Consider the following 15183-nt stretch of genomic DNA (forward strand, 5'->3'; position numbering starts at 1 on the left):
CAGGAATGAAATTGACGGGGTTTATTTCTTTTCACGATCATAAATTGAAGGACCGGGGGCCCCTAACCAGTAAAAAAGGGGTGGGGGGTAAGGTGGGAGAGGTTTCTTTATATAGCAGTAGTAAGGAGGCCCCAAGTGATGATTACGGTAACATGACAGTCTAGAGTTTTTTTTTCGTTTATCTTTCGTGAACGACTCATTTCGTTTGTTTTTTTCAATTGTTCAAAAAAATCGATTATGGGATGTTCTCAAAATTATCGTTCATTTCCCATCTATTTTGTTCGTTTACTGACTGAACGATCCAATACAGACAGTAAAACTTATCGTTCAGTCAGGACACGTCACACTTCAGTATTTTTCTCGTAATATTGATATGTTTGCAATCATAACTCTTAATTAAAGAGCTATTGAGAAGAACAAAAATTTAGGGAATTTGTAATGTGTAACTGAATAAATATGTTTTTCTCATTCTTGTGCGTAAAGAAGAGCTACAGGTAACAAAGATGTAGAATAAATTTGACCCTACCCTTCTGTCTAGTTCGCAGTGATGAAAGATAGACTTCTCCTGGCCACTTTCAAACTAAGACACCGAAAATTTTAAATTTTCAAGAAAATTAAAAATAAAAAGATGTTCTTATTTAATTTTTGTGAACCCCCTGTTATATAATACAAAACACCCTGTTCAGATTAATGTAAAACTATTAAGTTCTGTTGGATTAGTCCTATTAATTTAATTAAAGTGTTGCTTGCTGTGTTCAGAGTTAAATTAAACAATTTAGTTCTATTTCTAACCAAATTGAAACAGATGGAAATTAAAATAAATCTAAATTTGTTAAAATTTACAATTTTAAATGACAAATTATTTTCAGAACAATGAGTTCCAGTGTTAGCATGATTAGATGACAGATCACTTCCTCTCTAGCTATTGCTTAAAATGTGCACTGAATGACGCAACAGAAATCAAAGCAAAATCCAAACCCTTCTCTGCAAATGATAAGAATGCATGACAAATTATATTTTAAATCATAAACATCTGTTAAACGTTATGCTTTTCAACTCACGAATACAGAAATAAACAAATAAAGTGAATTACAAATTCTAAGTCCCAAGGTGATCAACATGTGAATACCTAAGACGATGAAAATATATGTGACAGGAGTAAACAGATCTGAATTAACGGATTCTAAAACAATGTTAACTTGAAACTAATGTGAATATCTAGAGTGTTGAACCAGACAACAATGATGAGTTTTCAAGAGTTTATCAGGTAGAATAACAAAATATTCTAAACCTGGTTTTATTCAAATTTTTACATTTAGGGCACCGGACTAGGAAGGGGGGGGGGTATTTTCAAGTTATTTATTGTTCTTCTAATTCTTTTTTTAGTCGGGTTTCTTCTGTCAAGGATTTTTGAGCTTTTAGGCAGTTCCGCAAAAAATCTATTTAGTCTATTATGTTTCAAAATTGTATCTTAAGTTTGCTTTAATTACATTTAGGCACATTCTGGATATTTAGAACTAAAATAAGAAACCCAAATATATTTTAACGAATGTTTTGAAAACTTGTCTAGGGTTATACCTTAGGTCAAAATTAAAATTTTGCATAGAATAAAAAATTTAATATTTTTGTTTAGCCTCTTGCACGTCAAAAAACTCGCATTTTTGTAAAATTTGTCATTTGGTGTGGATTTTGGGTCAAACAATTATTTCCCTATTTTTACCCTTTTCAGTTCTAATCGTATTAAAACCATTAAAATAAAAAATCAACATAAATCACAACAACCAAAAATAGAAAAGAACCCAAATCATGATATGGAAATAACAATTACAATTTTAAAATTTGTTGAACTTAAAAAAATTTTAAGAAGCCTCTTGAACGTCAAAAAATATTAATTTGTTTTGATTTGTTTACCCTTTTCTGTTCTTACTAAATCAAAATAAAAAATAAACAGAGATCACAAGAGAAAAAAACATTTAAGACATTGTTTGATTAAAAAAATAAATTAACATGTTACATGTTAAATCATTTAAAAGATTTGTTGAACTTTTCAAATTTTTGAGGAACCTCGTGAACGTCAAACCATCAAAATAAAAAAAGATGATAAGAAAAAACATTAAAAATATGATGTTAACTGAAAAACTATAGGACTCAAATCATGATATGCAAATAAAAACATACAATTTTAAGAATTTTTTAGAAGCATCTTGATTGAACGTCACAAAGCTCATATTTCTTAAATTATTAATTCGTGTTTTTGTTGGTTCAAACCACAGGGAAGTTAAGATAGCCGATGCTACGTTGCATTTACCCTTTTTGAACAATATAAAAACCATTAAAATATCCATTGATACACTTCGGTGGCAAGGAGCGTCGATACCTTTTTAATGGATTGAATGTTAATGATTCAAATAATATCTAAAAAATGATGATAACTGTGTATTCCAGAGGTCGTGTTGTGCTGGTTGACCTACTAGCTGTTGTGTTCGGAATATCCTCCTGGATATCAATAAACGGGCTATGGGTGGAGCTCCCTGTCCTAGTAAACCAGCTACCGGAGGGATGGGCTCTACCCTCGTATCTATCAACTATAGTACAGGTATCTTATGAATTAAAAGCTGTGTGATGTATGTATGTTCCACGTTTTTGCAGTGCAATGTTCGTCCTCGGATGTATTTAGTTACTTCAATGTTTACCGTCAACTTGCGTCCTTTTTCCAACATAAAAGGATCATTTATGAAATATTATCTGAAATGCCGGGCATTGCCCATAGAATTTTTTTAATCAAATTAAAGAAAATGTTTGATTTTTTTAAATCGATTTAAAAAGAATTAAATTTTCGAAGAAAAAAATTCCGAATTTGTTTTAGCCTATATTACCCCCGGGATACCCCTAGGTTCCAAAAAAAATTCAGCCCATTCGGTCCAGCCGTTAGGCCATCTGTAGCCGACAAATATATATATGGTTACAAATATATCAGAGCTTTATTATATAGATTATATTATTATATGCTGAAAGGACACATCTATTCCCTTTTCTAGATTTTTCTTATTCCATCCTATACGGGTGTCCTTTAACTATTATCTAAGAAGCGATATCTTCGTTCTGCGATATCTCGGCCATTTCCTCGCTTTACTTTAATGACCTTTGTCAAAATAACTCGCATTATTGCCAAAACTCTGGTTTCTGTGGATATTTTTTAGATAATGCAAAATAAATTCACTTCTTACAGCTAATAAAATCTGCATTTACAAACCAACTCCTTGTTTTTATCAACAAAATGGTTATTTTGACAGAAATTATTAAATTTGTCTGGTACTCGGAAATAAATTTGATTTGTTCAGATTGTCTTATTTGTGTTCAAAATTTTAAAACTGGGGTGTATGCTGTGGATCGTTAACAGCGCTAATAAATTTAAGGGTCGCTGTTATCTAGGGTCGCGTAATATTATGCAGTGACTGTCATTTTCAGTCCTAATATCTAATGGCTAAACAAAACAAAAAGAATTTTATTAAACTTATGATAAATTTCATCAAAATTAATTTTGTCAAAATTTTTAAATTGTTTTTGTTAAACTTCTCCAACATTATTTTTAACGAACTGATAATTTTCCTGAGTTAATGTTAAATGAATAAAAAAAAAACATAATACTTTTATTAAACCAACTAATTTATTATCCTGTGTTTAGATCGCCAATATTGGTCCTATTGGATATAGTCTCCTCCGAGCCTTTCTCCCCCGCCCTCCCCCTCCTCACATCATCATTCTTATCGTCCTAGTCCTAGGTTGCGGAGCCTCATTAGGTCTAGCATTGTCATGGAGTGTGACCTCGGAGGTAATAAAGAATATTCATTAACTTTTTTATCATCTGGGTTCTCTATAATGTTGTTCCAATGTTTGGGATCCATTTCATTTTGATGCGAATATGGATCAAGGTCGTTGACATCTCTTCAAATTTTATTTATTTTTTAAATAATGAAGAATTTTTTTAATTGCTTTTTTATGCTAAGACTTGAACCTTTCAGATATTAGGAATTTTTCAATAATCTCTCATTAGTTAATAGTTAAGTTTTGTTTTTGTTTTAAACGCAATACGTTTTAACTCGTTTTAGTTGATATTATCCCCCTTGGGTTCGGATACGTCTTAGGGGTGTTTATTTTCAGAGTTTTGATAAATTGATTGGACATTATGAGGCAACTTTTTTCTTTCTTTTTCTTAATTGTTTCCTTAAAAAATCATTTATTTTCCCAAATTATAAGAATAAAACCCTAAAAAAATTCGGATCCAGGAAACCAAACTGTGGCAGATCGTAATCACTGGTTTTCAGGTTCTTATTTTTAATACTGCCTGATTTTCTGAAACATTTTATATCTGACCTTTTCCCGTTTTAAATTAATGCTTATTTATTTTGTCTGAAATTGTCCATTACAAACGGATCATTATTACTAAGTGATCCTATTTTTATTTTTGTCTTTACTTTCCATAAGCCATTTTTTAACGGCTCTGATATATTTATTTCATTTTTTTTAAATTTCTCTTTCCCTTTTCATAATTTTTTGTTTTCCTTGTTATTTCTCGTATTTTTATTCAACAAAGATTATCAATTTTTATCCTCTTATCCTAATTTAATTCAAGTTTTGATATTGTGAACCAGGACAAATCTACTCTCACTGGTTTGCAATGAAGAAAATTAACTGACCTATCCATTAACATTCAATAAAAATATGAAATGAAAAAAGTGGGAATTTAATTTTTAAAGTTCACATATAATATTTTCAGATGGAAACAGTTCTCTTCATAAAGAAAAGAGAAAACTTTAAATGTATGCAGACGTAGCTTTAGTGTCCGATTTACAACGGTATCCTTAAAAGCGTTATCTGATCAATAATGCGAACAATCTTTTTCTCTTTGAAAATTGACTATTTTTAAAAACTATTACATTTTCTACATTTTTGATCAAATAAAGGTTCAGAGGGTACCTCTGTGAATCTTGCATGCCCCCTTCAAGTTTATGGTCACTTGTATTTACAACGACAGTTAACGTTCAGATTGTTGGTGTGGAGAGGTCGACGATGTTGTTTGTTTTCGTGTTCCTCTTGTCCCTGGTGGACTGCACCAGCTCCGTCTTGTTCCTGCCCTACATGGGGTTGTATAGAGACGTCTACCTCAACTCCTATCTGGTGGGGGAGGGGATGAGCGGGTTTATTCCTTCCATCGCAGCGCTAGCACAGGTTACCCTTTAAATCATCTTTATAAAAGATTTTTAAATATGTTTCAATATGAGTTAATTTACAGGGGTGTATATTTTCCCCAATTTCTTTCCCGGATAAAGGAAAACAAATGATTTACAAGGAAAATAAATGAATTTTTCATAGGTAAAACGTTCAATTTTTTTTTAAATCATCAAAAATCACCCCCTTTTTTAGAAATTAAGAACAATATTTCTTAATCATTTATTCCTCTGATACTTTTTGTATTTTCTATATTTAAAAAGAATAATAACCACTGACTAAGCTCTAAAAAATGTTTTTTTTATAGAGTTTCTTGGGTTTATTATATATAACGTAGAGTTTATGTCAATAAATAATTTTAGAACTTTAAAAACAAGATTTTTTATTAGGTGGGGGGGGGGGTGTATTCCCCCTACTCAATATTAAGGGATATGTTCACTGAGCACTGAACTGTTGAAAAATGTTTAATCTAAGTTTAGAATCAGGATAAATTGAACTGAGAGAAACCCTTCAGCAGAGTAAATGGATGTATTACATTACACTCCTTAAATTTGGAAAATTTAGATTTTTCCTCACAGAGAAGCAGAGACTTAAAACAGTCGGATGACATTTATTTTTATATCTTACACGGAATTTTTATGCAATTATAAACTATTCTGTTCAATACGGCAACAATATTCCTAGGTAACCTGAGGTTAAAACTTGTGTATAAGATAACATGAATTTACAATGCTTGATCTCGATTTTCACTCGGCCAGAATGTCAAGACATAATTGCTTGATTTGTCAATCTATAGTTATCTCTGTTGGGTTCCGACAACCTGATATCCAAGAGCAATTTAAAACTTAAAAAATACGGATAACTTCTTGATCTAATTTCTGTATATTCTCAGGGTGTTGGAGGAAACCCAACTTGTCAGAACCAGACCTTGACGAACGGAACAACTGTCTTGGTTCCTGTATCCGAGGAACCGAGGTTTACTGCTCAGGACTTCTTTCTTTTCCTTCTTGGGATGATGATTCTTTCACTCACTGCATTTATTCTTCTTCACTTCCTACCTTCTTCAAGGAAACCCGGAGATTTATTGGATTTATTTTTATTTTTATTTTTATTTAGTTTTATAATTATTAACTAATTCACTGGTTAAAAAAAGGATTTTATTATCAATTATTTCGAAGAGTTTCCACCTGATATCTTGTGATGTATAAACATGCACAATTTGATGGGCAAGAGCTTTTTGTATCTTTAAAAGTTTCCACAAAAATCTCAGATGTTCTACAAATTTTGAAGTGTTTATTCTAAACATTTGGTTTTCTTACACCACACCATCCTAAAAGAAAATAACCGAGAAAAAACGAACCGAACTTACCCTTTTAAAGCGATCGGGTTTTTTTGGTTACTTTTTTCCTTGAAATTTCTCCATATGTAACATTTTTTTAATGGAAATTGAGTACAATCTTAATTTAATTTAATTTAAAACTCTTTGCTGAGAATACTCGAATTTTAAGGAAAATAAATTGAATATAATTAAACATGTTTTGTAAAGACTAATAGATACAAAAAGGATATGATTGTTATGATTAAAAAAGTTTTAGTATTATTTACGATATTACGGTTCTCATATTACTCCTTTTGATCACAAAGATCTCCGTCCTTGATTATATATATTTCTGGGTTGTAGAGAGGAAAGAGAAGGATTGATCCCTAGCGGTAGGAGAGGATCAGGATCAAGTGAGGATCTTCAAACCCAGCACAGGGACAAGGTAAGGAAAATTAAAGGGACTGCGGTGTAATCTTTATTCAGATTCTAAGTAAGGATTGGCATGTCCGATTCACAATCTTTAAATCTTATCTGTGCAGCATTGGGAAAGATATCGTCGTTTTCCCATCTTAAAAAGGGCTAAATTCGATAAAATCCGCAACTCAGTTTTACAGAGAACACACAATTGTAAAAATACTCAATTTCTGGGTTAAACATGATTTTTAAAGAAAGTATACACCCCGGGACTCTTTTTAATTGCATGAAATTGAACCTATCGTATTTGGTTTGTGAGAACGTCTTTTTCAGGCATCCCCGTCCTTGGGTTCAGATGAAAGAAAGAAGTTCAACATTCAAGTTTAAAGCCTTTAACTTTCTCAAAGACTAATTTATTTTTCTTAACCCTATTCCTGCTGGGGGGGGGTCAGTAAACCTTCTCTGCAGTTAGGAGAAGGTTGAAGGGATGCCGGATATAGGAGTAGAGAGAACTGATACAGGACGCGTATTCAGATACTACTCTACCCTCCTCTACACCATACTAGACTCAACCTAATCAAGAGATATTACAGGATATATATATTCAGATACTACTCTACCATCCTATNGACATAAGGAAACGGATTGCACAAGTTTTGCGAAAAAAAAATTGCAAATTTTTTGCAAATAACCTGTCAAAGGAAATTTGCACATTTTTAGTTTTTCTTGATTAAAAATCAGGTAATTTCAAATATTGCAAAAATTTTTGCATATTTGAAATGGCATGGTCAAGGGCTTTTCAAAATGTATAATTTTTCATTTTTTGGATAAATTTTTTTTTGCAAACATTTTTTCTATATAACTGCATGGATTTTGCGATAAAAAATTCTATTTTTGCAAATTTGCAATTTTTTCCAGATTCTAAAAGTAGAGCACAAGAGCTTTCTAATGATGTATCATTTGTCATATTTGGACATAAAACATGGGATTTAGGGGGGGGGGTCAAATTGACCCCCCCCCCCCAGCATATCCTGGTTTTCAAGTACCCCAGCAGGGATAGGGTTAAACTATTTTCATTGCTGGAAAAGACATTTTAAAATATTAATGAGTTCCCTAGAAAGGATACGGATTCATCATATCTAACCTTTTTAGAAATAGAATGAATCGCTTTCAGAGAAAGTTTAGAGAAAACAAATTGGTTTAATGAGTTCCGGGTCCTTTCTTCATAACAGGATTATATGTTATCGATTCTAACTAAAATCATCACTTGATTCATTTCATGTGACCTGAAATTTCCCTCGAAAAAACTTAACAAATTTTCACGTTCCTATATTAGGGTAAATTCCAAAACTAACACTTGGCCCATTTCTTACACTGAGTACGTTCCCTGTATTTAGATCTGAACAATAAAACGTGGTTAAATGTGAATGAATATTCAATATATGGGATGATTTGGGACTGGAGAATATATAATGAATAATATCACCCATTTCAAAAAATTCAAAAAAAAGGAAAATTGGACAAAATTTTCTCCCCCTCTATTTGGTCTTGATACTTTTCCCCTGAAAATCCTTTTTTTCGAATTGAGCGAAAATATTTGTTGAAAACTAAACCCTGTTGTTTCAGGATGATTCTGGTGAAATATCTCCCCGAGCTGTAACTCCTGTAATCCAACCTGGGAGCATCTATCCTCTTTTGGTGCTCCTTGGAGCTGTATGCTTCCTGGCCAATGGAGCTCTTCCATCAATACAATCCTACTCCTGTCTACCTTACGGTAAGTAGTTTTTAGCCTTCACAGTTCCACCAGTGCAGTGCTCAGGATCTCAGACATATATCTGAATCCCTCCAGCAAAATTATAAACCCGGCCCTCATTAGGTATTTGAATGCATTCAGTGGAATTTTAAACTCCCAGGAAATAGTTTTACAAGGTTCCCCCAATATTTGTCTCTTTGATTTAATTTACAAAAGTAAAAGATTATAAAGATTTTACCTGCAGAAATGTAAAATTCATGTTTTTGGGAAGATTACAAAAGAGGTGTTGCTTCTCCGGACATGGGTGTTATGCTCCACTGACGACTTTCCCCGTTTGCACAAATTGACATTTTTTATACGGAAATATTTTCCAGGGCCAAAGAACCTTAAACAAATTTTAAATTGACCAGCTTTTGCACTCAATCCAATATAGTATAGTTTAGATAGTTTAAAGATGGTTCTTTAAAGATTTGTCCAGTACGTTACCGACTGCTATAATCAATTATCACATGTGTGTTTATCATCTGTGTTATTAGCTACAAAAAAATACAAGTGAACCTCATATATAACTCTCCTGCTCCATTCCCATTCTCTAATAGCTTTAAATCACGGCTAGAATCCTTTCATTTTTTGTTTTTGTCGAAAATATTTTTAGCATGTTATTTAGATTTTGTTTTATATTTCTTCTTCCCAATACTATCCCCACCGAGGAGCTGTGGTGTCAATATTTGAAGACGGATAAAATTACATTGCTCCAACACACAGATTTATCTTTTTTACTCTTAAGAGTATTTTGTAGATTCATTATATTACAAACAGATTTATCTTTTTTATTATTCTAGGAGTACTTGATAACTTGATAATATTACAGTGTTTCAATACACAGATTATGTTTTTTTATTAATCTAGGAGTACTTGATAACTTTATATTATTACAGTGTTTCAATGCACAGATTTATATTTTTTATCATTCTAGGAGTACTTGATAACTTGATAATATTACAGTGTTTCAATACACAGATTATATTTTTTTATTATTTTAGGAGTACTTGATAACTTATCAATTTCAAAAAAGAGTTTATTGTTAGGAAACTACAACAAATTTAAAATGAAATTATGTACTTCATTTTGGAACTTTTTTTTTAAAGAAATAAATAAATGAGATGATTTTCTGGTTCCAAAATACACAACCTGCACGACCTATCCCAAGAGACTTGTTTCTCATTATTTATCTTGACAACTTTCTGAAGATATTGCCTGATGTAAAAGAAACATTATTGGCCCTTCTTCACACCTTCTTCAATCTCCAGCCAGATACAAATGAATATCTGGTATTTTTGGGCTTTCATTTATCACCTTGGTTAATATATACTGTACTGTATAAGTTTATATACTGAATAATCAATAGTGACCTAAATTAACAAATGAGCCCCCCTCCCCACTATTCTAACATGCTTAAAAATTGTTGTGCAGAGGGATCATGTCTGACCATTTTTTTAACATTAAATCAATGGTTAGGATCCAGTTTATTTTGATGTGGATCCGAAGAATTCGACCCTGAAAAAAAGGGATCCGGATCCAGGTCATAATTTACTTATTATTTGACAAATTTAAAATTTTTTACATTTAAGTTTCTTTTTCCGCTTAATCTTATGCTGAAACTTGATGGAACAGCAGTCTGAGGGTATTTGTTTAAGTTTGTGCTATGAGAGCAAAAACTTTTTTGAAGCAGGTTTTGGTTGATTATTTTCAATTTTATCCGGATCCAGGATCCTAAGCACTGCATTTAGGGCTGCAGTATCCCATGTTATAATTTTCTAATTACTACTAGATTGATTTTCTTCCACTTAAAAAATGTAGAGTTTAACAGAAAATATAGGCCTGAAGTCGTATTTAAAGGTAAACGAGAAGTAGTTGAACCGTTTACGGTTAGTTAAACTACGTCTCTTAATATGTCTAACTAAAATGGTTCATCCTTTCTATAATACAAGACTTTTATCGCGCCCATCTATAATTTCTAATGTGAACATTTCTCTGAATTCATTGTAAAACAAAATCAAAAAAAGTTCGCGGATTTTAAAAAAATCGTGGATTTAATAAACAATTCAATGGATTTTTAAATTTATTGAAAATTGTATTTTGTTGGAGGCAAATTTTTGAAATGTTGATCATTCATAAACCTTCCCTGGGGTCATATGAGGTCCCACACAAAATTTGGGCCCGATCGGTTCAGCCGTTTTGACGTGAATTGGATACAAACAGACAAGCGAAGTATTTATAAAAGATATAAAAAATCATAGGCTCCTGCGCTAGAGATAAATGCCTTAAAACTAAAACCAACTATTACATCATTAATCTTATGAAAGCGAAAAAACAGAGCTTACTATCTCTGCAATTCCTAGTTATTGCATATATCTTGGGTATTTTGAACTATACTAAACTATTCTAAACTATAAACCATTCTAACAATAGAAACTCATCTCTCTAATCTTACTCTTGTCACCCCTGGGTCTCGGGGGGGGGGGGGGAGGGCATCATTTGAATCGAAGAAGTTTGAGAAATACTCTCTTAATTTAAATGGAGGAGCATATTTATTTAAATGGACCCTCCATCTATAGAGTGGCATTTCCGATAATAATTCTATCTTAAATCTTTTTAATTAAGACAATTTCCTTCATTGTTCCTGCAGCAGTCACTTTTGTAGAGAAATAAAATTCCATGCGCTAAGCAAAGACATCTCTTTAATTCACGACTAAAATACGTCTAAAGTCCTATTAATTCAAAAAAAATATTTAGGAAACACAGTTTATCACTTAGCAGCTACGCTTAACGCAATGGCTAATCCTTTGATGGCTTTCTTGGCGATGTTCCTGCCTTGCTACAACAAGAAGATGGTTGGATTACTGGCACTACTGGGTATTATTACCACCAGCTATATAGTAGCTACTGCCTTGAATTCTCCAGTTATGCTTTGGGGAGATCTAGGAGCTGTTCTAACTGTTCTAGGCTGGGTAGCTTCTGGAGCTCTTTTCTCATATGTCAAGGTTAGCACTAAAGCAATCAAGTCTAGTTTAACGGTCTTTCAGGGACTATAATGAACAGTGAGGAGTAGCTTGTTCTAATTGTGATTAGAAGGGCATGGGGAATTGGTTGAACTATCCGTAACTAACCCCACAACCGATCACTATCGGTCTATTTATAAATTCTCATTCCTGGGACTAAATTAAACTATTTGGAGAGGTCGCTTAACTACATACCGCCGGTTCAAATCCTGAATTGGTAATTCAAGATTAGATCGATAGATAAAGTTTATTTATAAAATACTTGTATCTGTGTACAAAACGAGTTTATAATTACAAATTGGTGATTATGTTAACAGTACAAGTATAAAGCAATTAGGTGGAAAATAGCTTTTGGCTGTTTTTATTATTTTTTCCACCTAATTTCAATAATGATATCAAAACATTTCAAGTAAATAGATTTAAGGAGAACTTATTAAGAAATGGAAATGTGCCCAATATAATGTGTTCGATATTTGCTTTACGTGTACTGAGGCCGAACTTAAAGAATTTAAGCCGCGGCATAAATTTGAGACGCGGCTCAAATATGGTTGGTTCCACTTAAAATTACATCCACTGTTTCAAGATTTAAGCCGGCGCTAAATTAAAACATGTTTTTGGCGGATTTAAGACACGGCTCAAATTCATTGAATTCGGACACTGTACTTTTTATGTTTATTTTTGTGTGTACTGCAGTTTTGAATGTATGTTGTGTACTGCAGGTGTCGATAGCTGGGTTATGTCGTGAGGCTGGAGCATTGTTCTACTGCGGAGCAGCTACACAAATAGGGTCAGCCGGGGGAGCTCTTACAGCGTTCATATTAGTTACACAGGTACAGAAAGTCGTTTTTCTGACTCGAAAAGTGTTTATTTCTGTGAATTTCTTCATTGCCTCTTATAAGCATGGAATGTGCAAGTCACTTCTGCAGAGAAATCGCAACTGGAAATAAACAATTAACAGAAACTAACACACGGATATCTAATTCATACTTGATCAGACAAACCTTTAAAGGGTACCATTGTAAATCGGGCATTGTCATCTTTGCATGAAAGGTCACTTGAAAATACGCTCAAAGTCCCTTAAACTGGAATATTTAAAGTTTAAATAATAAAATGTGTATTTTTTTCAGACGAATCTGTTCCAGGGCTACTACGTTACCTGCTGATATCTTGTTAAAATATCAGCTCGCTGCTGATATCTTGTTAAATGATCAGCTCGCTGCTGATATCTTGTTAAAATATCAGCTCGTCCTGAATATTACTCTAATTCAATCCAACTGCAGCTATTTCAAGCAACTTTCATCCGATTTCAATTGATAGAAGGAATCTTTCAGCTGTTTAAAACAAAGCACTAGCTGATCCTTGATATCTTTCAGCTGACATAGGACCATGTCAGCTGAAACGTGAGAATCATGTCAGCTGTCCAGACACACCATCAGCTGACCCAAGACCATGTCAGTTGTTAAAACAATTTATCAGCTGGCACAGGATCATGTCAGCTGTTTAGTCGATTCATCTGCTGACGCAGGATCATGTCAGCCATTCACAACTCATCAATTCATCAGTTGACACAAGAAAGTCATCTGTCACGGCAAATCATCAGCTGATAGGGGACGGGGAATGGAAATTTTAGCCGACCACTAAAACTGGGACCAGGAATCCAAGTCATCCAAGTGAGCTACCATCTTGACTTGCAAACTTAGCAAAGATGAAATAGCAATGAATTCATGTTGAAATTACATATCTGTAATCTAAAACTAGGGAAATGTACCTCGGGCACTATTTTTTTATACAGAATACACATATTGTGAGGGTAGCACAGTGAATATTGTCAGGATTAGAATGTATTACAATAATTACTACTAAGTATATACTATCAAACGGTTCAATGTAAAGAAGGCCAAAAATTGTCGAGTATCGTCTTGAGACTACGAAACTCTGAAAATTGTCGAGTAGGCGTCTTGAGACTACGAAACTTTGAAAATTGTCGAGTATCGTCTTGAGACTACGAAACTCTGAAAATTGTCGAGTATCGTCTTGAGACTACGAAACTCTGAAAATTGTCGAGTAGGCGTCTTGAGACTACGAAACTTTGAAAATTCAGAGGAGTCGTCATTTCACTGATATATATTTAATTTAGTGTAATAGCATTTAAATTTTCATATTAAGCAGGTTCATAATTTTATAATATAGTTGTCTGTCGTAATATTATTAAATGTCGTTGAATTGGGGAGAATCCTTGTAATGTTTTACATAAGTACACTTACAGTACAGTCATTGACATAATCGTTAAATTAATATGTTAAAGCCTTTTTTGAGAAGTTATTTTTCTCCCGGCATTAAAGGTTTTGGGACGAAACCAAATATTTGATGAAAATTGGTTAAAATTATTTAAGAACATTTATAATTATTCTGTTGTTATTTTTTTGTATTAAGAAACAGTTTCAAATGTTAAATATCATAGTATTAATTTTATATGTAGGAAAACTTAGAAAATAAAAATAAGTACTAAATGTAATATCAAATTTAGTTTTTGTTAAATCTTAAGATACCCTACTAACCCGAAAACCTAAAAATACCAAAGTCTCTATAGGTATACGTATTAATAGGTATTTTTACGTATAAATACGTATGCTCAACTTTTGGTTAAAGAACTTACGTATTTTTACGTATTTATCATACCATGTAATTTTTTTTTAAATGCATTGGTTTTCAAGAAAAGTATTTATACGAAAAATTACTTATACTTCTTACCAAGTAATTTTTCTAAATTTTTTGGTTTTTATTTTACGTATTTTTCAGGTTTTTTCTTTACTTGTATTTACAACTGGAAGGCCTTTTTTGGTATCCATAAGATTGGGTTTTATTCTTACAAGACAATCTAGTTCGTTTAAAATTCAACTAAAGTTTTTCTTTAATTCACTAAAATATTGAAGTTTGCTTTAATTACAGTTCTATTAAGGTCGCTTTAATTCCGCTAAAACAATTAAGTTTGCTTTTTCAATTAAAACAAAAAAAGCTTTTATTACATTTAAACGGTGAATTTTGTTTTTATTCCACTATTGCAAGAGGAAGGGAACCCCCGGACGCTATGAGCCTCCCAGATTTGGTTGGCGGACCGAGCCTCCGCTATACAGTAACCGAGCCTCCGCTTACAGGAAAGGTTTCTTAAAACTCATGATTTTTACATGTAGTAAAGAAGTTTTTGTATTTTTTGGAAGAAGTGGCATAACATATTTATAAAAGATTATAAGTATTAATCAATTATTAAAAATAGTGACTAATTATGATTTGTAAAGTTGTTTATAAAAGTTGAAATTTTTATCAGATTAAGATAATCAAAAACTTTAATTGACAAATAATCTAAATCGAAAATCTCCCAAAAAAAAGGTACTGCTTAGATCAAA

The 15183-nt window shown here is 32.5% G+C and overlaps 1 protein-coding gene across 1 annotated transcript; it reads left to right on the top strand.

Annotated features, from left to right (window-relative positions):
• The first annotated feature begins 849 nt into the window (after nt 1–849).
• Nucleotides 850–14203, top strand: LOC111702882 (riboflavin transporter 2). Its single transcript, XM_023474677.1, has 10 exons — nt 850–1267; nt 2446–2596; nt 3686–3832; nt 5047–5229; nt 6122–6297; nt 6911–6992; nt 8591–8738; nt 11514–11761; nt 12499–12609; nt 12907–14203. The coding sequence occupies exons 1-10, from the start codon at nt 1242–1244 to the stop codon at nt 12940–12942; spliced, it is 1308 nt and encodes a 435-aa protein (XP_023330445.1). The 5' UTR covers nt 850–1241; the 3' UTR covers nt 12943–14203.
• Nucleotides 14204–15183: the final 980 nt, after the last annotated feature.

This window comes from Eurytemora carolleeae, unplaced genomic scaffold (genome assembly GCF_000591075.1).
Source record: "Eurytemora carolleeae unplaced genomic scaffold, Eaff_2.0 scaffold521, whole genome shotgun sequence".
NCBI lineage: Eukaryota > Metazoa > Arthropoda > Copepoda > Calanoida > Temoridae > Eurytemora > Eurytemora carolleeae.